Below are 23,419 nucleotides of genomic sequence, written 5' to 3' on the forward strand. Positions count from 1 at the left end.
CGTGGAAGTTCTCCTTTAATTATTAATGATAATTAATTATTAAATGCATTACTGACTATATAAATTAAGAATTTTCAAAATTCACTTACTTTTGGATGAACATATGTATCTTCCAGCAACTCCACCGTAAAGATATAGATCCCTACATGTCTCACTAACCCATTTGGATCATAACAAGGCGATCCTAGACACATTTTACAAATTATCACAGATTTGTGAAATGACAATGCCTATCTAGAAAGAAAATTAACAAATCATAGAAGTCTTCATAAAATAATATTTTATTCGTTCTAATGGTTTTGTTCGTCAATTTATATAGCAGAGCTGCCAACTCTCCTGCATTTGGGACGCTTCTCCCGCCTACCCGCATTTGGCATCAAATCTCCCGCATTCTGACCATTGGTGGGTGTGACAAAAATGATGGGCGTGACTGTTCTGTGTAACTGTACCTTACAGTATAAAAATAATTTTAGTACATGCATGTGCATGTACATACTCGATATCCCATTATCAATTTAAATGTGCCAGCCCTCTCTTCATCCGGCTCTTTCGTAACATACTTGGTCAAAATACCAACATAGAAGGAGGAGTCGGTCAGAAGTGGAAAAGGGGGAGGGGCTGGCTACCTGATTACCATATGTATTGCTGGAAAGCGATCAAAGAAGGCCACAAGAAAATAGAATCCAGAACATCCCAACTAGCTACGAGAATGTGCATGTACTTTGTTCTTAGATTTTATAACAGGCAGTAGTACGTACAGTACAAGTTCTGTGTTTAATTAACTATTATGTTTAGTAATTGGTGTTAATGTTGTGTGTCGCTAATTAGGCACATTAATCAATCGGTTATACATTTTCTGCACTATAATTAAATTAATTAATGGCTTCTACTCCAACCGGGAATGCAAATACTTAAGTTTTGATGATTAGATATTATTTTTATATATTATTTAACGCTTATTACGATATAATTTATTTTGATATTAATGCTATTGTAAGCGTGTTCAAAAAATTTAAACTCCCGCATTTTTTCCTGCAATCTCACGCATTTGACATTGCTAGGTTGGCAGGTCTGATATAGCCACTTAACAAAACCCTGGCTGACCTTTGAAAACTGCTCTAAGCAAGTCACAGGGGTCACTTGATGCATGAAGACATCTTGATCTTAGGCTCTGTTTGACCTAGTCGACAGAAACTCACTCGGCAAGTCTGTCTAAGAAGGAAACTGTAGCTAGAGGTCCTACCTCATCAAATGATAGCTTGTCCGAAAGCTCAATCAGACCAGAAGTGTCGCTTGCCTTGTGCAGCTCTATAATCTCCTCAGCCATAGAAACTCCCCTCAATTGGCGCGAGATTTTTACCTATGCGCATGCGTACTATATAAGTTTGAAATAGCTGCTAGTCAGAAAACAAAAAGTAAAACCAATCATGTTTATCTAGAAATATATCCTGCGAGGAATAGCATACGAATCTTGTTTTTGTTTTTTGTTTTTTGTCTTTCCTTTCACACCATATCCGGGAACTCCTTAATGCCGATTTTTAACGCGCGCGGCTAGCCTTGCTAGTTGGCATGTCTGATAGAAAGAGACGTTTAGATGTTGGGAGCGACAGCTCCAGAAAGCGCCGTACTGGTCATGATGAGAAGTAATTGTCGTGTAGTTGTGGTTTCCGTCCTAGTGTTGCAAGGGCCTACATAGAGGTATTCACGTGCTTATGGCCTCTATAATCTGAGTTCTATTGCAGACGTCGTGAGCGGGATTACAAGAACGCAGTCGCCCCGCTGGAAGATGAAAAGCCAGTGAAAGTTCAGACAGGGGCGCACCTGAGCTCCACCAATCCGTACACGTTTGCTCCATATTCACCTCGCTATCACGAGATACTGAGGACGAGACTTAAGCTTCCTGTATGGGAATACAGAAACGAATTTCTTGAGATGCTGGAGAAGCACCAGATTATAGTGCTGGTAGGAGAAACGGGAAGTGGCAAAACGACGCAGGTGAATGTTCATATTCCTGTTTTACTCTACTCTGCTGCTGTACAGTGTACTGCTTGTACAGTACCGAGTCGCGCCTGTCTGCTGTAATGATATCTGTTTTTGATGAATTAATGCGATGGTTTTCGGTTTCTAGGACCTGGATTACCACAACTGGAGAAGAGCTTTTATAGTGTAGATGTGTATCATAGGATATTAGAACCCTAGGGGCCAAATGGCCACCACTAATCTTCCTACCTTACTTAGTGTTGCCGGTTGAATTTGACGATGGGGTCCAAATTGTGGCTGAAAGGGTAGCCTTGGTGCCAGACTGCTTCGTGCACATGGGGTGGTGGGGAGAGAGTATGAAAGGCAGGGAGGAAAAGCGCTTTATTCTCGCTGTTTCTCTCCGACATCTCAGGCACTCTCCTCGCCACCTCACATACAAAAGCAGCCTGGCACCAAGGCTACCTTGATCAAGGGCACTTTGGGACCATTATTGTTGATATTAATATTATTTCAAAATCATTGATACTTAAATTTGGTAATGTTTAATGCCTAAATTTGTATTCAAGAGTTGCTGTAGTATGCTGCTACACATTGGATAAGTGGTCTTTGTCTGTCCTATGCTGGTGTTAATTAAAAAGTTGCAAACTACACTCCGTTATTCCAAAGTGTAGAGCAAGACTGTCACAGTAAAGCAGCAGTGCCATCTCATTTCTAGTTACAACCACAATTTTGCTTTGATTGGACATTTAACATTTATTCTTTAATAACAGTTCATGTCATTACTCTAACTCTAGTCATAATGATCAATAACAATGCAACAAAACAACAACAAAAAAGTCAAATTTTATGTGTATATTTTGATAGCAAATAAATACAGTAGTGAATATGATACAACAAATACAGAAATTGGACTAAACTTTGACGTCGATAATTACAAGAAAGCATTGTGAAATCAAGTAAGGATGAATACCCAAAATTTAAATGTCCGGTTAACCTCTTTTGCTAGAGCATGATGTCCGACCAAAAATTTTGCCTTATGTTTCACTCTGGTACAGCACATCAAGAGTGTCTTAAGTCTTTGCACCAACTCTTGGACAATTAATTATCTCGTGTTATAGTATTAATATTTTTCTGCAAACAGTGATCCATTAATTAAGTGCATGATATTTCTCTACAATACGAGCTCTGAAACCCTTGTATCAGACTGATAACTGTTGTATAGTAATTTATAGATGCCTTTCTTTTTTGTGTTGGGCCACAAATTTGAGGCTTGGGGCCTCAATTTGCTCCATCACTATGGAAACAGCTACCCTGCCAATGGCTTACATTACTGTCAATTGCTATAATGAATATATGTTTGGCTCTCAAACCTCAATAATTTCTTACGCTTATCAGCCTTATGTGTATCAGATTCTTATGTTTACATACAATGATTGTTCTGTTTTTGAACAGATTTAATTCATACCCTGGGGCGTAGCTCCCGTTCTCTTTTGTGAATTTATTTGTACTTTTGGATATGATGATGGCTTTGGTTTATAGATTCCACAGTGGTGCTTGGAATTGATTCAGAACACGAGAGGCAGAAAAGCATGCGTAGCATGCACTCAACCAAGAAGGGTTGCTGCCATGAGTGTAGCTCAAAGAGTAGCTGATGAGGTTGATGTTACTTTGGGACAGCAAGTTGGATACACTATTAGGTTTGAAGACTGCAGTGGTCCACAAACTATCTTGAAGTGAGTTGGTAGATGCCAGTGTTTGTATTTGCTTTGTCAGTTCTATACGTGTGTGCTATTCTTTTTAACACTTGTGATACTATGGTGTGGATAAATCCCTTTTTGTTAGGTACATGACTGATGGCATGTTACTAAGAGAGGCAATGACTGACCCCTTACTTGAGCGATATCAAGTTATCATGTTGGACGAGGCACACGAGCGGACGCTAGCAACAGACATTTTGATGGGTTTGCTGAAAGAGGTTGGCAACTTTGTTTTTTAAGTGACGTACCATTGCTATGGACAGTGATCCATAAATGATATTCATATTAGACATGAATCATGCCTGTCTAGGTATCTTGGCTCTTTCAGTTATTTTCTCGTATTAATTAAGACGTCTGCATATATGACGTACAACATACTATTGTTTAGTTTGAACTATAGCTAGAGGCAGCATGAAATATACACTCAAACTTGTTCGTTGTTATTTTGTGTTTTGTTCACATAGGTTGCCAAAGCTCGTGCTGATCTGAAGATCGTTGTTATGAGTGCGACTCTTGATGCTGGAAAGTTTCAAGGCTACTTTGATGGTGCTCCACTAATGGTCTGCACTTCTTTGTATCACATGCATGCCTGTTTTGTCTTACCTTGTGCCGCCTCATCTAATCTTTCGGCTTATACCACTCCCTGGCTGTTCGTCTGATCGATGGATGGTCTGGGAGTGGTTTGCGATGCCAATGCTAGACTGTTCCAGGTCGAACACATCCTGTGGAGATATTTTATACTCCTGAACCGGAGAGAGACTACTTGGAAGCAGCAATACGAACTGTGATTCAAGTTCATTTGTGTGAAGAAGTGAAAGGAGATGCTTTGTTGTTTCTCACTGGACAAGAGGTTGGTTGTCTACTCAATACTGTGTATAATTTTATCTTTACGTATTTGGTGCCAGTAATTTGCTACTTTTTTGTTTGCTGGCCTTCAGTGTTACAATGTGACATTGCTATTGCATAAATAAGGCTTTACTTATTTTTTGTGAATACATATCAAACTGATAAGAATTTAGTCAAATCGTATGTTCGCCTATAAGTGTGAAGTGAGTTTGCTGCAGGCACTACAGAAATTTTGTGAGACGGCTAAGGAAAGTTTTGTTATGCATCTAGTTATCACAACAGAAAGCCCTATGACTTCCTGAATTAGTTACATTCAGATTCCTAATTGATGCAGGATCTGATCATGTTGCTGCGAACTTTCTTGTTTCACTTACAAGAATTGATTTATAGATGCTTGAGCTGGTGCTAACAATACTTTATCATTTGCAGCATGGGATAGTCATTTTGTTGTAGCGTAGTGTTGTCATGACTTAAGTCTTTTCTAGTAGATGAAATGTTCTATCATACGTTGTAGATTGTGATCTTAAGTTGTTAGTAGCAAAGGCACTTTAGATATTACAAATGTGATCTAACACTTTATGTAGTATGGACAAACGATGATCTAGGGACTTATGTGCCATCATTTGATTGTACAAACTGGTTAGTTGCTACACATGTATACCAGGAAACAAACTTGTTCAAATAGAACTGTATCCCCATGACAAATTCTCATTGCAAATCCGCTGTGAATCTCCACGAGTCGGTGTGAATTTGCTATGGAAATTCGTGATGCACGAATCCGCTGTGAATCGCCGCGGATTCATCATGGATTCGCTGTTATTCGTCGCTGATTCTCTGTGCCTCGCTGTGAAATCGCTACCAAAATTTGCCACTAAATCACTGCCAAACTTCACCGCAAGACTTTTTTCATGGGTCATCACTGACTGTAGTTTGTACCTGTTAGGTTACCTAATAGGATGTCTTCTGGTTACTACTTATCTTATTGAAGGGATGCATTGATTCTAGATGCTGATAAGAACTAGAGCAGTAAATCTAGTGTACAGATAGTGCTTTTGATCTTTAACTGGCTTTGCCATGTTGGCACAGGAAATTGTTTCTGTACCTTTTAATTTCTGTATTACACCTGCATGATGCTGCAGTTTCATGAGACTGTAGTAGCCTTACTTCGCCATGTGTGAGCAGCTGTACGTCTGCTGCTTTGTGAGAGTTTTTGTGCTACTTGTTTGATCGAATGTTTCTTTACTCAAAGCAGTTAGATTGATTAATGTTTTGTGTATGGGATAGGAAATTGAGGATGCCTGCAAGCGAATAAAACGTGAAGTAGAAAACCTTGGTCCAGAGGTTGGAGAAGTGAAGTGCATTCCACTTTATTCCACACTTCCACCAGCTATGCAACAGCGCATTTTTGAAGGTGCACCACCTAATCGGGCTAATGGTGCAATTGGACGGAAAGTTGTGGTTTCTACAAACATAGCAGAGACTTCGCTTACAATTGATGGAATTGTTTTTGTTATTGATCCAGGATTCTCCAAGCAGAAAGTGAGTGATTACAGAGCCTTAGATTTAATGTTTTTTTGAATAGTTGTTGCTAGGGTTGTTGCTAATTGATTCATGCTGTTTCCACTAGGTATTGTTTATCTTAAATGAGTTTATGACTTTACTAAGAACGTGTTTCTACTAGCTACACCTTAAAAATAGTTTAGGTTAAACGCGTTTAAAAACTAAACCAGTTCAAGAAAGTGTCTGTTTCCACTAGGAACGTGGACATCCGTGATGTGCAAAACAAGCCGTCTAGGAATGCCTTATTTTGAAGTATTGGGCTGCTGTGCCACCAAGTCAGAGCAGCTGTTGGTTGTCACTGATTCAGCGTCTGCTAGTAGGAATTTGCATGACGATGACCAAAGGCACCGTCTTCTCTCTTTCAGTAGCTGCTTTCTTTCCTCTAGTTAATGACCCTTACATCTTTTAAGGCATTCCTAGCGCAGGAAAATAGTCAATATCCATCAAAACGGCGTCAGAAGCCATCTAAACAAGTGCGCTACTGTCACATGACAGTTAAACCTAAACCACTTTGCTAACAAAACGGGTTTAGGAAATTGGTTTAAGTTTAGAATATAACTGGTTTAGCGCAAGTGGAAACAGGTCAATCCTTAAACCAGTTTAGCATAAACCACTTGTTAAACTGGTTTAGGTGCTAATGGAAAACATGCCCTGAATTAGCTTAAAAGAAGGAGACTGCAGGGCTCCACACAGGGCAAGAGGGTTTTGTTGCATGTGGTGACCAAGCAAAAATATTTAGCTGCCAGCTCAGTATGTACACCCTGATGGCCTTGGAATCTCATGCAGAGCAGCTGAGCGCAGCTGTATAAACACGCAATTACTGCCTGCCTCCACTACCACTGGAATGGAGTGGAGTAGGGCATACGTTGGATAAATTGATTTTGAGATAATGTCTGCATTGAACTGTCTTGCACTAGGATTGGTAATCGTACCAGGAAAGAACGACATGACAACGAGACGACGTTATCAAGTGATCAAGCGAGAGGCACAAGACTACTACTTTTGTACATGTATGATGCAACACAGCAGCAGCACGTCTTTTGACGCTTGTGTAATGGACTAGTGGAGGCATTATCAGATGCATAGTACATGCAGCCATTACCTCTCTAGTGCAAATTTGATCAAAAATTGCATTGATAATTGACTACTATAGTACATGCTTCAATTGCCTTCCAATCCACAGGAATTTTCAGTTTTCAAGATGTACAAGTGACATTGCAGTAAGGTGTCAGATTTCAGAGAGCAGGTGTTTGTTGCCATACTCACAGGGCATATTGCGAGATTTGTACTTTCTAGCTGTTCTGGAAGAACTGGCCCAGACCAACTGGCGGCCAAACAAGAGTAGATTAGGTCGTCTCTGGCGACTTACAAGCATTCAGTTAACCGCAAAAAGTGGTGCCAATGCAACCAACTTGGTCGCAATGTGGAGCCCTGGACTGTTTTCATTACCGGCTTGTATAACTGGGATTTTTAGGTATCCAGACGAACTGTTATACATTGGGCTACTTTGTCGCTGAGTTTGAACTGCAGTCGGTTGTCACTGAGACTTTAAATGTAGCATCTAAGTACATGCAGTAGCTGCTGATTTCTCTCCTTTATTTGATTACACGTACATCTTGAGGCAATTGTATAGCAACAAAGAAATAGACTTGTTAGTAGATACAATCAAATGGTATTGTTAGAGCTAGGCCATCTTCAAGCATACATGCTGCTATCATGTGACAGTTACTAGTTATTGTATGGGCACGTTGTGGATATCGTTGTTATTCCTTCTGGGGAGTGGCAGCCAAAAGCGAGATAATGCCAAGGCAAAGCCAAGGTAATTATTGAGGCAATTAGCTGCCACTCACCCGAGGTGGAATAACAACAGTATCCGAGATTCGCCCATACGATAAGTGACTTGTATCATGCAAGGCCATTGGTTGGTTTGAATTACCGTTCATTTTGAGCTGTAAGTATGTAAATCTTACTTCTTGTTTGTCAGTAACCATTCTGTAACTAATTAGATGGAGTCTAAGTGGGTTGGCCGTTTAGTAGCTCATTAAAGGCATATCAAATCATCTGCGCGTTATTGAAACCAGCTGTCTTGTGCTCTTGATTGTAGCAACGGTAAGGTATATGCGTTTCCCTTACAAACGATTGATTAATCAGGGTTGCCAAAAACCATGTGACATGATACAATTAACCTTAGACCATTTGCTAAGCCTACTACAAGACAGGTTTATTGCAGATGGAAACAAGTCAATCCTTAACCCAGGTCAGTCCAAACGGTTTTTGGTTGTTAAACTTGTTCAAGCACTAGTGGAACACGACTGTGTAGTTTGAATGGAATTAGGATGCATCTGCAATACTCGTATATTTTTAACCAAAGTTTGATCTTAGCACGAATGGGCTTATTTACCCAAATAGTTTCCTCACCTGTTTAATTCCCTCTCCCGAATAATTTCCCTGTTCTAAATATATTTCTGCCGTGCTCATGGGGCTCTCATGTTGATACATGCTAACATACACAGGAGTCATATTCCACTAAAGATGTGTTTTTACATCATCCCAATGGGTGTGGCAGCTCTATGAAGCATAGTACTGTTCTTAGTCAAGTCTTCCTAAGAGATGATGCAAGGGCACGATTTGAGGACTCAACTCGCTGCCATCGATTTTATGAAGCAACATAGCATGTTAAATTTATTTACTTAGAGCTGTTACAAAACGACTATCAATATCTCTAGAAATAATTGCGTCTCGATTAAAGGGTACCTGGAAAAAATTCCTTAGTGGGGAATACAAACCTGTGACTTTTTACGGTTTGTGTCATTACATTGTTTGCTTGAGAAATTGGAAAGATGATATCATGAAATGGCTATTAAAGGGGCACTTGGCATTAAATGCAAGACACACCCATCACACACACACACACACACACACACACACACACACACACACACACACACACACACACACACACACACACACACAAACACACACACACACACACACACACACACACACACACACACACACCAGCTTACTAGTAGTGTTCCTATATAGCATAGCTTTCTCGGTCATCGATGATACGAGGACATTGTCTTCAGACAGTGACAATGGGGATGATACCAGCAATGATTTAGCAAGTTGCTGTGCTTCGAGTGTGTTAGCTATACATCTTTGCGTTGACACTTTGCTTGTTTACGGGACATAATTACAGGGCATAGTTGCGTGTCGTCATCCTTTGCAAAGCTTCGAGCAATCGAAGATTTTTGCTGATTGCAACACTACTCTTGTAGCACTTTTGTTTCTCTCCAAACTCTGATTGCATTTGCACTGAGTCCAATGTACACATTTCTGTACCAAGTGCTACACGAGGAGTGTGTCAATTTTATTGAAAAAAAGGGCGAAGAGCAAGATTCGAATTCATTTAGCACATCCGGGACCTTGCAAGAAAAATACTGCATGTGAAGTGTCCACACACGCTCAGACTGTATCTCTTTCGTCAGAACCCTACAGTCTCTTGCCCATAAGAAGGATGGGGCATGTATCTACTTTCTCATAAATATCAAAATGATGCTGGTTGTTCTTGCAAGTAAACAAAATCCCAGAACTTCAGAGGTGCCTCTCTCAGCCTAACCTGAGCAATTCCACTATTTTAATCTGCAGCATTAGAAACAAAACTTTTGGGTCCACCATAACTTGAGTGACTTTAGTTGTCAGGATGGGACCTTGCTAAAATAGATGGCTGTCACATAGACTGTGTTAGGCATCAAATGACAACTTTACGACCACTTTTTCGAACACTGGAATAGGTATGGCAACAGTTGCTCGCTTGTGCAAAAGTAGATGCATGTATGGCACTTCAGCAACAAACAAGTTTTAGAATACTAATTACAATTATGCACACACCATTTTAGAGTTTGGAAATTTAGAAACTAAACTGTTCATTAATTCAATGTATTGTGTCATTAGAAGTTTTGGCATGTAAATGCTAGAGGAAAGAATATATATAGGCTTTTGGGTTTGGCACTGACTGGGTGCTCTTCCTTTTTTCATGTAGCTTGAAGAGTGGTTTTGGCAATTGGATTAACTCGGAATTCTTTGATTATTGATTAACTTTTACCCGCAATTGACCACATGGTATCTAATTATCATAATGCCTTTGAGGAACAGTTTTTGTTGTTGTTGCTTATGATGTAACGTGTGTTACTTGCTGTTTGGTTGTAGGTGTACAATCCACGTATTCGAGTAGAGTCACTGCTGGTCTCTCCCATTTCCAAAGCCAGTGCTCAACAACGAGCTGGTCGTGCTGGTCGAACTCGTCCGGGCAAGTGCTTTAGGCTCTACACTGAGAAGGCGTACAAGACAGAGATGCAAGAGCAGACATATCCAGAGATTCTAAGGTCAAATTTGGGAACAGTTGTCCTTCAACTTAAGAAATTGGGAATTGATGATCTTGTACACTTTGATTTCATGGATCCACCAGGTTAGACTTGTATTTCATTGAGGAATGACTATTTGTAATAATGTTGATATACGAAAAAATGATTATTACCCGAGGCCTGGATTTCCGGGCTATGGGTATAGTAATCGTTCGATGACCGACCAACCGACCATATTTATACTTGATTAGCGCAGATGCAAATGAAGCTATTGCGACCAATAGACGAGAAGTGATGTCATTACTGACCATTAGACAACACATGATGTCATCATGAAGCTCCACCTGTCTTTGTTTGGTGTAGCTGCTACAAGAATTCGGCCATCGGGTGTTTGTCCTGTACATGGTGTTTATTCCTTTGCTTTACGGGTTTAGCACATTGAAACAGCACCTACAGTCTACATTTGCATGTGTATGTTTTCCCACCAACAACCAGGCGTCTAGGGAGCAAAGGTGTAGCTGCATCTGACTTGTAACATATTGCTTGTTCCACAGTGTTTCTGCATAGTGGTTCTGCAGTCTGACAGCTTGAATTTTCGGTGTGCATGTCTGAGCAGCTGCGGTTGTTGTTGCAAAATCACTAGTGTTGTCTTCAACAGATGTGGCACTTGATGGGAATTTACAAATGGGAACGTGCATTGTCCATGACAGCGTCTGTTTGTCGAACGAAGCAGTGACCTGTAAGTACGCTACTGCGTCTCTCTATTCATTTTTGTTACCGTATCCAAGGTCAGAGTGAACAGATGCCTAATCTACATGTGCATGTGCATGTTTTCCCACATTAATGTTTTTTGGCTCTGGCGGCTCTGGGGTCACCTCATTACAACAACCAAAATTGCAGTTAGACGGATATGATAGGCGTAATAACCACCACATGAGGGGATTTTCAATGGTGTCAAAGGCATAAGCATTTGTGCCTCTTGCCTCCTGTCTTAGTGCCATGTGGTGTGCATGTACACCAGCCGAGGGTGTAGCACTGTATAGTGCTTCTCTATTCATTCTTGTAGTGAATGACATGCTCAACCTGCTGTTCAAACTGCAATGTAGATGCTTTTTACAATGAATAAAGAAGCACTGCAGTGCTAAGACATGTGTATAGTGTATGTAAGGCAGCTGAGCATCAGGAGGCAAGAATGTCAATGAATTTGACACCATTGAAAATCATCTCACGTGGTGGTTACACCTACAGTATATGCACAGGTATAACTGCCTAACTGCAATCATTTAGGCCGCTGTCATGGACAATGCACGTTCCTCTTTGGAAATACCCGTTTTGCACTAAATTTCTGTTAAAGACAACACTAGTGATTTTTGCAACAACACCGTAGCCACTGAGCCATGAGCACAGAAAATTCAAGCTGTCAGACTGCAGGAACACTGTGGACAAGCAAAACGTTACAAGTCAGGTATAGCTACACGTACTGCATGGTGCCTGATTCCAGTACCTTTGCTGTCTAGACACCTGGTTGTTGGTTGGGAAAACATGCACGTGCAAATGTAGACTATAGTCATCGTTTCTATGTGCTAAACCCATAAAGCAAAGGAATAAACATTATGTACAGAACGGACACCTGATGGCCGAATTCTCGTAACACAGCTGCCAAAGAAACAGAGGTGGAGCCTTATGATGACATCACGTTCGTCTATTGGTCAGTAATGGCACCACTTCTTGTCTATTGGTCGGAATAGCTTCATTTGCATCTGCACTAATTGAGTATAAATACGGTCATACGGTTGCATGTCGGATGACTACTATACCCTTAGTCCGGATATCCGGGTCTCGGGTAATAATGTTTAGTTTAGGTTTTTCAATTAGAGCAGTTGAGACCTTAAGGGTAACTTGTTGGTACTTTAAATCTGCAGCATTAGAGATTTGGATGGTATTCATTGTTTAATTAAGTATTAGAGTTAGGATTGCTGAGTTTTTCAGTCAGTGCGTACTCAACCATGTGTGAGAAGTCGTTTGTAGTGTTCTGAAGCTTGCTGTAAGACAATCACTTGAGTTTCTGTAGGTTCTTGGGTTAGCACAGTTTGTCCAGTAGGCACTAGGTAAATGATGTTTAGGTTGATAGTGTGATTCTATTAGATAAGTGGCATTCTGTTTTCAAGAATGTTCCAGAACAAGATATTAGCTTATTTTTGATTTGGGAATCTAAGGTTTATACAGTACATGGTAAGTTTCTAGTTATTGGAGTGTCAGGTGTAATACTTATTTAGTGACATGACATACTGTAATAGACAGTTGCAGGGGGATTGGTTGTTGTTGTTATTGTTGTTGTTGTTGCTGTTGTTGGTTGGTTTTTGCTTGGGTAAAGTGTTGCTTAAGTGCACTATTCACGAGGTTGTTTACTTTGGAAATATGAATATTAGGTGGCGCTGTAGACTTTGCAATGTTACCAACACGTTGAATTATGCATTTGTTTTAGCTCCTGAAACCCTCATGCGTGCTTTGGAGCTACTTAATTACCTTGGAGCACTGGATGATGATGGGAATCTTACTCCTATGGGTTCCATGATGTCTGAATTTCCACTTGACCCACAACTAGCAAAGATGGTCTTGTCTGGCTCTGAATTCAATTGTTCCAATGAGATCTTATCAATCACTGCAATGTTGTCAGTTCCGCACGTTTTCTTACGTCCAAATGAAGCAAAGAAGGCTGCAGACGAGGCAAAGATGAGATTTGCTCACATTGATGGTGACCACATCACTCTACTCAACGTTTACCATGCATACAAACAAAGTAAGCGTCATGATCTAATACATATAGTTTGACAATTGGTGTAGCAGTAAGATTTACAGTCTTTTGTAGATCTTGAGAAATAAATAGACTTCTCACATACACAAATGGTTTAGTAGATATTCTTTCTAAATTGCTTGGCCATAAAGCTGCTCGAATTTGAAAGACTGCAACTGAGTGAACATTTGGTAGTGTATCTGATCACATGATGTTACTTGTGACAATAGAATTTGCTGCATCTTGATATCTAAGTGTTTCTTTAGTGTAGTTGCAAACAGATTTACTTCATAGCTATTTGGTATGGGCACACAATGTTCTGTTGTCAGTGGGGAAATTCTGGTCGTTTAGTAGATAGAGGTAGATCAAGTGCAATATTACGGGTGTGAATATTGCTATGAGTAAGAAAGGTGTACACAGCATAGACATGTGTAAGATCAGCAAACACCAGTGTTCTTGCCAGTACCATAAGTACTGTCATTTTGACGGTTGGGAGAAGGAAGGGATGTTTGGGGAGGGAAAAACAGCAATTATTGATGGTTGGGAACCAAATCCGAAAGCCTTAGCATGCTTATAGTCAAGGATCAGGGGTCTAGCTAAAGACATTAGTGGTCTTGATGGTCACAAAGTTGCTACAGAACAATATATATTCTCATGTCATCTGGTTATCTTAGAAAGTGCATGGTCTCCTTGTTGGTGTTTAGTTGAGGTGAATTCCTGTTGACCTTTCACACAAAGAAGTGCTAATGAGACTGTGGTTGCAGCAGGTGTTCTACTAATTGCTGTTTATCTTCAATCTCATGTTTTGCACACCACCCTTACTCTTTTAGGTCAACTCACATATTCCAGTTTTATTAAGTGAACTTGTCATTGCAATAATCTGCTGTATTATCTGTCTGTTTGTGTGTGTGTGTGTGTGTTATGTTTTAACAAGGATATGTTCAAAGAGCTTTTCAACAAGATTTGAGTGGCAATTATATTGAATAGTGTACCAATCATGCAGTAAATTCAAGACTTACATAGAGTCTTCTGACATTTTGTTACAGTTAGCTAACAGCACTTGTAGTTTATGTCTATCGTATTTTGTCTCATTTATGGAACGTAGTATATCTACTACTACTAATGTACGTGCATCTGACTCTACAAGTAGGGAACAGATAAAGTAATTTCATGATGTCATTACAAAATATGTCAACATCAAACATTTGATGACATCATTAATTGACGTCATATCGATGGTTGGCAAAAATCCTGGCTAGAACACTGAAACATGCAAACTGACTTTGCACTAGAACACTGAATTGCAATGAGGTCTGTCCTATGATAATTCTGATTATACTGTTTTGCTAAAACGGTTACATTTTCCAACTTACCGGGTACACAATTTTCAAATACCGGCTTAAGTTTAACACACCGACATGGATAAAGATTACTTCATGGCCATGACATTTGGAGTGAAGAGCGTGGAGATCTGTGATGTATTCACACAAGTCCATTCCAGTGGACTATTGTGGACTTACACATGTTGACTTAGTTGGAAACCTTTTTGTACATGCAGCCACGTTGCGCTAACTAACTGGTGCTGCTCATTTGTACCAGATCATGACTTGCTAGCTCGGATTGGCTTGTTTTTGTTGTACTTTGCAAGTGTTCATTCTGGGATAGGTCAAGGATCATGTTTGCTTGTCACTTTAGCTGTCTACAGACCGTCGCAAAAGTATAAAGCCATTCCCTGCACGTAACTATACTGGAAGTTTGAATGGCCACAAAATTATTGTAAAAGCTTTTAGAAATATTTTAAACTGTAATTTGCTTCTAATTTTCTATTCTAAACTATAGGGAAGGACTCTCCGTATTGACTTTGTTTCTTATGACAGAATTCTGAATTTTGAAGTGAGTGCTACTTTCACCACAAAACAAACACAGTGATAAATAGCTGAAAAAAGTTTTTTTGTTATTCGATTTTGCCATTTGCTGAAAGAAACCTACACATACTTTGCCCATAATCTACTTGAAAGACAAACTTCTTTCAGCTTTTCTTTAGAAAACAAAAAGCCATTATGATGTCATTGACGGGACTACTTGTCATTTTTGTCAATAGGAAAACCCAATAAACCACCGTAACTTGAAACATCACTGAATAATGTCTAGAAAACTAAATCTTGTAAAAAATTTACTAGATTCTTTAGACTGTACAAATTTCTAAAAGTGTGACTTTCGGTTTTGAAATGGATGTGGTCGAAATGTTGCAAGATGATGTTGATGGCGCGAAATCTTGATTGTCTAGTCGTCGTTTCACCTCACAGAGCTGCCAAATTGCAGATTCACGTAGCTGATTGACCAATCTTTAGTTAGTTGAAATTGAGGGACATTTGGACACCTGGTGTGAGTTTGGTGATGCCCCGAGATCGGCAGCTCAGTCAACGACATTGCGGTAAAAAATGAAGCCTTGAAAGAATGTTGTCTGGGTGAGCGTAACTTCACCAAAACTGTTGGTGTTTCACGTGGATTGGTGAAAACCTGTCTAAAAAGAGTAGTGGCTGGAGCAATAAGCTGTAAGAAAAGATCTCGTCGGCTGAGAAACATGTGACACAGATGACCGCTTTCTGGAGGTGACAGGAAAGAGAAATCGCCGTTAGACATCATGCCAGCTGAAACGAGAATTCAAGGAGAGCACGGGACAAGCTGTTTCCAGATCTTTAGTTGGCCATCGACTTTCGGAGAGAGAAATACACGTTTGTCGCTCTCGCAAGAAGCTGCTATTGATGACCAACATCGTCGTCTCTGGCCAATGGTTTCGCGACAATGGCGTCTCTGTTTTGGATTGTCCTCCGTGTTCGCCTGACGCCAACCCAACTGAGAACCTTTGACGAAACTTGAAGGTAGCAGCAAACGCTCGTCACCCTCGCAATGAATGGGCAGCAGTGCAGGCGACATTGCTTGAAATTTCTTTAGAGAGAGTGCATGCTCTAGTAGAGAGTGTTCCGCGACAAGTTGAATCAATCTGGAAAGCAAGACGAGGAAGCCGAAGTAATAGAGAAAAGAGTCTACATCAAAGAAACGTTTCAAAATCTAGCTTTTAAAAACCCCAAAACATTCTAAGAAAGGTCATTCTGCTAGATGGTGTACACCCACGCAAACTCCAATTAGTTTGCTTCGTAATGCAATGACTTTTCAAGTTTTCTCAAACAAAATTTTGTCACAATTTTGCTCTATTCTTACTAAATCACATGGTCTATTTGTAAAACGCTGTTTATAGGTTCTAATTGGTAAATCAGCCTGGAAAACTTCCAGTATAGTCACATGCAGGGAGTGGCTTTATACTTTTCCGACGATCTGTATATGGAAACGGCAAGCTATTAAAGTAGTACGTTTGCCACGATTCACTCTTTACTTTGGGTTTCTTGCAGTCTCAATGTACTACATAATTTGACTGCTGCTTTCTTTCTTAACAGTGCTTGTTGCCATTTCTCTTGTATTGTTTTACTTGGCTGCTGTAGTGCCATGCAATAAGAAAATTCCTTCTTAGGTTTGCTGCGTTTCATCATAGTGATTAATTTTAACAAGGAAACAATAGCATATCTAGAAGATACAGTACGGGCAATAAGTAACCTAACATTTTTATCATATGGTATCCTAGGGTATCGTATATCATATTGCATATCATATATTGTATGGTATATGGTATCTTATCTTAATTGTATGGTATCATCTTTATCTTATCATATCATATGGTATCTTTTATCTTATGGTATGGTACTGTATCTTGTATGATATGTTACTTATTGCCGGTATTGTACTCTTACTATAGCAGGTGTAGGGTCAAGGGGTCAGCCATGTTTGACTTTCTTAGAGAATGCTGTGTGAAGTGGAACTGGGTCTTTTTTGACACAGGCTAACTTGCTGGTCTCAAACTATGCTTGTGTGGGCAGGGTATTAGCTTGTAAGGATTGGAACATGATGGCACTATTGCAGGTTCAAGTCAATCTGCAATCAAGCATTTCATCTGACTAAGAGATTCCTCTTTCATGTTTGCCATTTTGTACCAATGATACTGGGTGGCTTGAATTTACTGGTTTCAAGTCAAGTCGGCGTTTATGCTTTACCCTCTGTTCAGCAACTTTGCGTATATATCGTGTGTAGAGAGGTTTAGCTGAGTTAGTTTTAATTGCCATTGTTAGTGTGTTGACAGTTTAGTTTAAACCAAATTCTAATCACTTGTAACTTGGTGTGATACACTTATGTAAACGAGTTTGTAGTACTAAGTGTGTTCACAGGTCACTATTGCAGTATCAATTTTTGTTGCATGTACATGCTTCTTTAGCTTACGTATACATACTAATGGTAAAATTGGCCATGAATTCTCTAAACATTTGGCAGTTCTGAGTTGGGAAGGTCTGTGGTGTGATTTCTAAATCGTGATTATAGCAGATGCTCTTTGCTTGGTCATTCTCATCACTTTATTATTTACTTATGAGGATTGAACATGCAAAGCAAGGTTGTTTTACAATATAAGATCTTCTCTTTGGCTAGTTTGTGTGCTGATTAGAACAGTCAAAGTCTATGGGCACGTCTCCACTAGGGCTTAAACATGTTTACAACCTGTTTAAGTATGAACACGTTTAAGAATAATCGTGTCTCCACTAGCGTTAAACCTGTTTAACTGTAAACCTAAACAGCTTCTGCTAAACATGCTTCAGAGGTAGTTTAACGAAAGTGGTTTAGGTTTAACGGTCACGTGATAGTAATGCGCGTTCCATGACGATGGATGTTAGTTCTTTCGCACTGTTCTTTCTCTTTCTTTGGAGGCTATTGGAAGAAGACAGAATTAGGCAATGTCAGAGACGGCGTAGACTAAGTGAAAAAGGCGAAGACAGACTTGTGTCTTTGATTGTTCTAGAGACGACCAGAAGATGATCTCCGACTGTCCGGTGCACAAGAAACGAATTTGCATGGTACAACAAAGTCCCTGATAATTCTTTTAATGGCCCAAACATGTTTAGAGTCTGAAGGTGTTTAATGTTAAACATGTTTAAAGAGCAACAAATGGAGACACAGCCTATATTTTATCTAATCATACTGATTTTGTATTCAGTAAGGTGATATGTATGGCCTTTTACATAGAAATCTGTGCATTCCTGAGCATAGGCGACAAAACCCGGGGGGGGGGGGCATGGGGGCAGTGTCCCCACAAATTCTTGACATTATTCATGTCACGTAGAAACTGATAACACTGACATGACAACCTGAAGTAACACTTGTTTTCCTGTCTTTTTGCTTTGTCGCATGCATATATATGATTAATTAATAATACATTTAGCCTTGTTGTACAGAGCCACGCCCTCTTAAGAAAAAGTGTGCCCCTCAACCAAATCTAGGTTTCTACGCTACTGCTGAGACTGCTGTACTTGTGTGGTGGAAGGCATCTAGATTACTGCTTGTAGTTTACCTAAGCGTGGTTTTCATTGTTATTGTATTATCACCATCTAAGTAGCGTGGGCGTGGTTTTTATTGTATCAGTGCACTTGTTATTATACAGCTGCCTGTATAACCAGATAGCAGCTATTTCTAATTGAAGTAATGGTGCCCTGTGATTACAATCTTCAAAGCTCTCTTAGGATACTTTTCGATGCTGATATCCTAACGAACAGGTAGATGAGGCCACCATCACAAATTATTTTATATATCCGCATTCTTAGATAATTAGCTTGCTGACCGGCTACAATATTAATTTTGTTTGTAGAGGGCGAAGACATTCAGTGGTGTTACGACAACTTTCTCCAGCACAGATCTCTGAAGTCGGCTGACAATGTTCGTGAGCAGTTGTCTCGAATTATGGAGAGATTCAGCTTGCTGCGCAAGAGCACACCGTTTACAAGCAAAGATTATTACTTAAATATACGGAAGACACTGGTGAAAGGGTTTTTTATGCAGGTTAGTAGTTCTCATCATTAGTTTTTCTGAAGTGGTTGGAGTCTGAAAGTATTTAGGCAAAAGTTTTTCCCCAAGACATTCTACTCGGTAGATTGTTTTTGAAGGTTTGCATGCTTTGACACTGTTGCTGTTGTTAGCTGGGGCTTCTGTTTTCTTTATTGAACAACTAGCATCGGCAAAACAAATGTGTATATTTCGATGTAGTAATTGATCTTAACATTTAGTGTATTTCTGTTTGCAGGTTGCTCATCTGGAAAGATCTGGGCACTACTTGACTGTGAAAGACAACCAGGTTGATTGGTTTTGGCTGATTACTATGGGTAATGGTATTTCTAACTCTAGGTTTATGTTCAGGTAGTCCAGCTGCACCCATCTACGTGCCTTGATCACAAGCCTGAGTGGGTGATCTACAATGAATTTGTGCTAACGACTAAGAACTACATTCGAACAGTGTCTGATGTGAAAGGGGAATGGTATGATATTTGAGTGTCGATTTAGTATTATGTCAGAGGAGCTGAAATTAACTTTACATTTGGAGACATTAGGTATGGTTCAGTATAGCCTCAGTTCCAGATGCTTCCCGTGTGTACTATTGCACGTGACAGGAATGGGGTCAGAAGTAGGAGGGGCGAGTGGGAAAGTGTCTGGGCGCACTGCTAATACAAATGAGTTTAGGGGTTGGAAAGCTATTAGCTCCAAATTATACCATTAGTCTAACTGCATTAGGCTGCACAATGCAATCGTAATAATACGATGTAGGTAACTCATCGGTCAGTTTCATTCGAATAGCATCGAAACAGTCAGCAAAAACAGGCTAACCACTGAACGATGCAGTGAACTTCGTCTGCAACAACAGCAACGACGTGATCGCACTCTGTTGGAGGCGTTTCTCCAATGGACTGCCAAACACAACGCTGACATCACCTCGTTGAATCTGTTCGTCTTCAAACAAGCTATCGCCTATCATTGCAGCTGTTACACTGTGTTCTGTCAAGCTTGCTACCTGGTCTCTCATGAGAGAAAGCAATGGCTTGGATGGAAAGAGCAGTCTGCATTACCAAAGACCCGCAGAGTGTTGCACACACTTAGCATCATGTGGAATATCATGGACTTGCCATACCCAGTTCAAAAACATGTGAGAACATCGTCTTTTCGGGTCAGATGACATATCATGCATGCAGAGGTGCTGCAACGACTTTAGAGCTTTGATCACAAATCGAGGGCAGCAAACAGCTACTGCTTCCGCTATTGAATCATCTGAAATGGATCTACGAGGATCAGTCTATGTACTACAGGCGTAGCTTCGATTTCTAATTCACTCGGGAAGACCGCCATCGCAAGATCATTGCAGCTGTTGTAATACTAGCCTAACTGTATGCCTAACTTTGTTAATTAGCATGTCTAGAATTATAACTGTAAACTAACTGGTATTGTTCTTGTTGTAGACCAATCAAAACCACCGCTTGGAGCAAGCGGGAAGTTTCTATTGGTGTGGAGCGTTTCATGTTTAATAGCTTTCCCACCCCTGAACTCGTCTGTAGGAGAAGTGTGCCCAGACTCTTTCCTGTGAGCCCCTCCTACTGTTGACTCCATATACCTGTCACTTGCAGTAGTACATACGGGAAGCATCTGGAACCGAGGCTAGGTTTAGTAAGGGTAAATTTAGTATTGACATACGGTACCCTATACCCACCTAGAAGAGCAGGGGATCTTAATTAGAACATTTTGGTTCAATGTGTCTTTCTACAGTTTGGTTATGGAGTAAGGTAGAAGCCATGGAATTCCCTGGAGGATTGCAGTGCAAGAAGACATCACTGAACTTTCATCAGAGCTATAGCTGTCAGTGATGTTCTCCTTTGTCTGTGATTCTCCAGGGAATTCCATGGTTTCCACAGTCTACAAAGGCACGTAGTACCAAATGTTCTAATAAGAGCTCCTGCCCTTCTAGGCGGGGTAATGTGGATGGTGCCGACTTGTACCCCTACTAACTTATCAGCTTGGGAAGGTAGTCAAACTTGTTGAAATATATGTTTGTTTACAGAATAGTTGGACTGTGCAATGAACTGACAGCTCTGTAGTCTTAGACATTGGGTATTCATGATTTGAGAGCAGCTTAACGTTAAGTTGTAGGACAGCATAACCTGGTTGTAGGATGTGCATCAGCTGGAAGTCCTCAGTTTGTGGGATATAACAGATCTATTATTGGACTTTTAACGTGGAAACTAAAGTATTTATACCTGTCACCTAGGAACCAGTGCGGTGTACAAGTTGGTACAGACTACATCATGTTTACGATGATGTATACGATAGTCCTACCCAATTCCCAAGTGGGTTTTTACCAGTCCTAGCTAGTTAAAAGTTTCCATGAATAGAAAGGGTGACATTGCCATTACAGTGATAAAAGCCCTGTCCACACTGGCAACTGGATTGCGATCTGGTTGGATAAGTCTAATTCACATCAGGAGGGATTTGATCGGGATCAGTTGAATCCAATTAGAAATAGTGGGCGTTACTTTGACGTATGCTAGGAGGGTATTGGAACATTTAACTCTCCTCACTCATCTTCGTTCTCGCTCACCTTTCATGTCACTGTATTGATGCTTTCCACAAGCAAAGAACCCACACACAGATATCGGTTAACAGTCATGTGATACCAAAAAGAGGCAGAGGCATCATTTTCAAGGTGCATTGTGGATGCTCGCTAGCCTGATTGGATTGCGATCAGCAGGATTGCAATCAATTCTAGTCTGGTGTGGACATGGCTATCGTCAGCTTATATTTATGGCTTTTAGGACTGAAGAACACTTTCATGTAGTACAGTACCCTCATCAGAACTACCATTGTCTCATTTGCAGTTTGAGACTACCTATGACTTTGTTTTATGTAATTACAATTACATTTATATATGATAGATTGAATGGTGTCATTTTGATGCATTATTGTTTGTGGAAGTCATTAACGTAATGGTGTATAGATTTATATTCTCTATTTTAATGTTTTGCTGATTTGGTTTGTCTAAAGACATGGTGTGCTTTAGGCTTTTGCAAATGGCACCACAGTACTACGACTTGAGCAACTTTCCAGATTGTGAAGCAAAGCGAGTTTTGCAACGGCTCAAGTATAGACTGGGATCGTCGTAGAAGTATTAATTGATGCTGTAGTTCTTCTTGAAGTTGTGTTACATGGCATAAATACATAATCAGAAGGCAATCAGTTCAGAAGTTATCTTTCTGGAGTGACGTATTTTAGTTGGTTAAGTTAGAGGAAGGAGCGTGTTTGTAAACTGAAGGAGTTTAATTTCTTAGTTCCAGCAGTGCGAGAAAAATCCATGGTTAGTCTACTTGCAAGCGTCACTGAGTGTGTTCACTGTTGGTGTGCTTGATTGCGTATTGGCATGTGGTTCTGTTGTGTGTACCTACCCGGGAGTGCGTGTCAGGGAGTAGACAATTTTCCTTTTCCTCACTTCCTCTGCTATTTCTTACTCTGCTATTGAAAACTCCTCAGTCTTACTGCCGTCGTCAGGGTCCCGGATCCAGGATTAGCGACAGGTGTTTCGTCAGTGCAAAAATGAACACAGGGCATACGAGTCAGACTTGTCTGTCTTGTACTGCGGTATGTTGAATTGCTAGTCAATTGATTAATTTAGTTAGCTGACAAAGAATAAGTATACAGTTACTTGCAGCATTTAGTGGCGATTGATACGGGGGTTACTGCTTATTGATGTATGTTTTCTCTTCACCGCGTCTGCCAATACGGGACTTGATATAGGGAATCCGGGTCTTTATCTGTTATCAAAATGGCGATTCACATGGGACGATAGTTGTTGTACTATTGGCGTTGTTTTCTTCTTCGTTTTACGCTGAATTTGCTCCCTGAATTTATTAGAGTAGAGTTTAGTGGGGGAGGTTTTCCTTAGGTTAGATACCTGTGTTGGCGAACCGACTCCCTAGGCTTTCGCGTTCTTCAGACTAGGTAACCAGAGTATAGGGCGTAGTAAGCATACTGTGGCATTTCTATAAGTACGTAGGGCCGTATGCAGTGCTGTAGCAAGACCTGTAACACTCTTCGTATTAATATCCCCATATGGTAAAGTGTTCTAGCCAGGATATTTTGCCAACCATCAATATGACGTCAGGCAATGACGTCATCAAAATGTTTACTGTTGACGTATTTGGTAATAA

The 23,419-nt window shown here is 40.2% G+C and overlaps 1 protein-coding gene across 1 annotated transcript; it reads left to right on the plus strand.

Moving 5' to 3' along the window:
• Positions 1-1,547: 1,547 nt before the first annotated feature.
• On the plus strand, positions 1,548-22,591 carry LOC134177929 (putative pre-mRNA-splicing factor ATP-dependent RNA helicase PRP1). The gene is made up of 13 exons (XM_062644709.1): positions 1,548-1,643; positions 1,743-1,995; positions 3,520-3,713; positions 3,823-3,955; positions 4,202-4,297; positions 4,438-4,587; positions 5,868-6,122; positions 10,356-10,614; positions 12,996-13,310; positions 19,048-19,238; positions 19,480-19,530; positions 19,593-19,711; positions 22,276-22,591. The coding sequence occupies exons 1-13, from the start codon at positions 1,570-1,572 to the stop codon at positions 22,376-22,378; spliced, it is 2,193 nt and encodes a 730-aa protein (XP_062500693.1). The 5' UTR covers positions 1,548-1,569; the 3' UTR covers positions 22,379-22,591.
• Positions 22,592-23,419: the final 828 nt, after the last annotated feature.

This window comes from Corticium candelabrum, chromosome 1 (assembly GCF_963422355.1).
Source record: "Corticium candelabrum chromosome 1, ooCorCand1.1, whole genome shotgun sequence".
NCBI classification, from domain to species: domain Eukaryota; kingdom Metazoa; phylum Porifera; class Homoscleromorpha; order Homosclerophorida; family Plakinidae; genus Corticium; species Corticium candelabrum.

Coding starts and splice junctions, on each gene's coding strand:
- LOC134177929 (XM_062644709.1), top strand. CDS start 1,570: ATGTCTGATAGAAAGAGACGTTTAGATGTTGGGAGCGACAGCTCCAGA. Junction 3,714..3,822: donor GGTCCACAAACTATCTTGAA/GTGAGTTGGTAG, acceptor CCTTTTTGTTAG/GTACATGACTGATGGCATGT. Junction 10,615..12,995: donor TGATTTCATGGATCCACCAG/GTTAGACTTGTA, acceptor CATTTGTTTTAG/CTCCTGAAACCCTCATGCGT.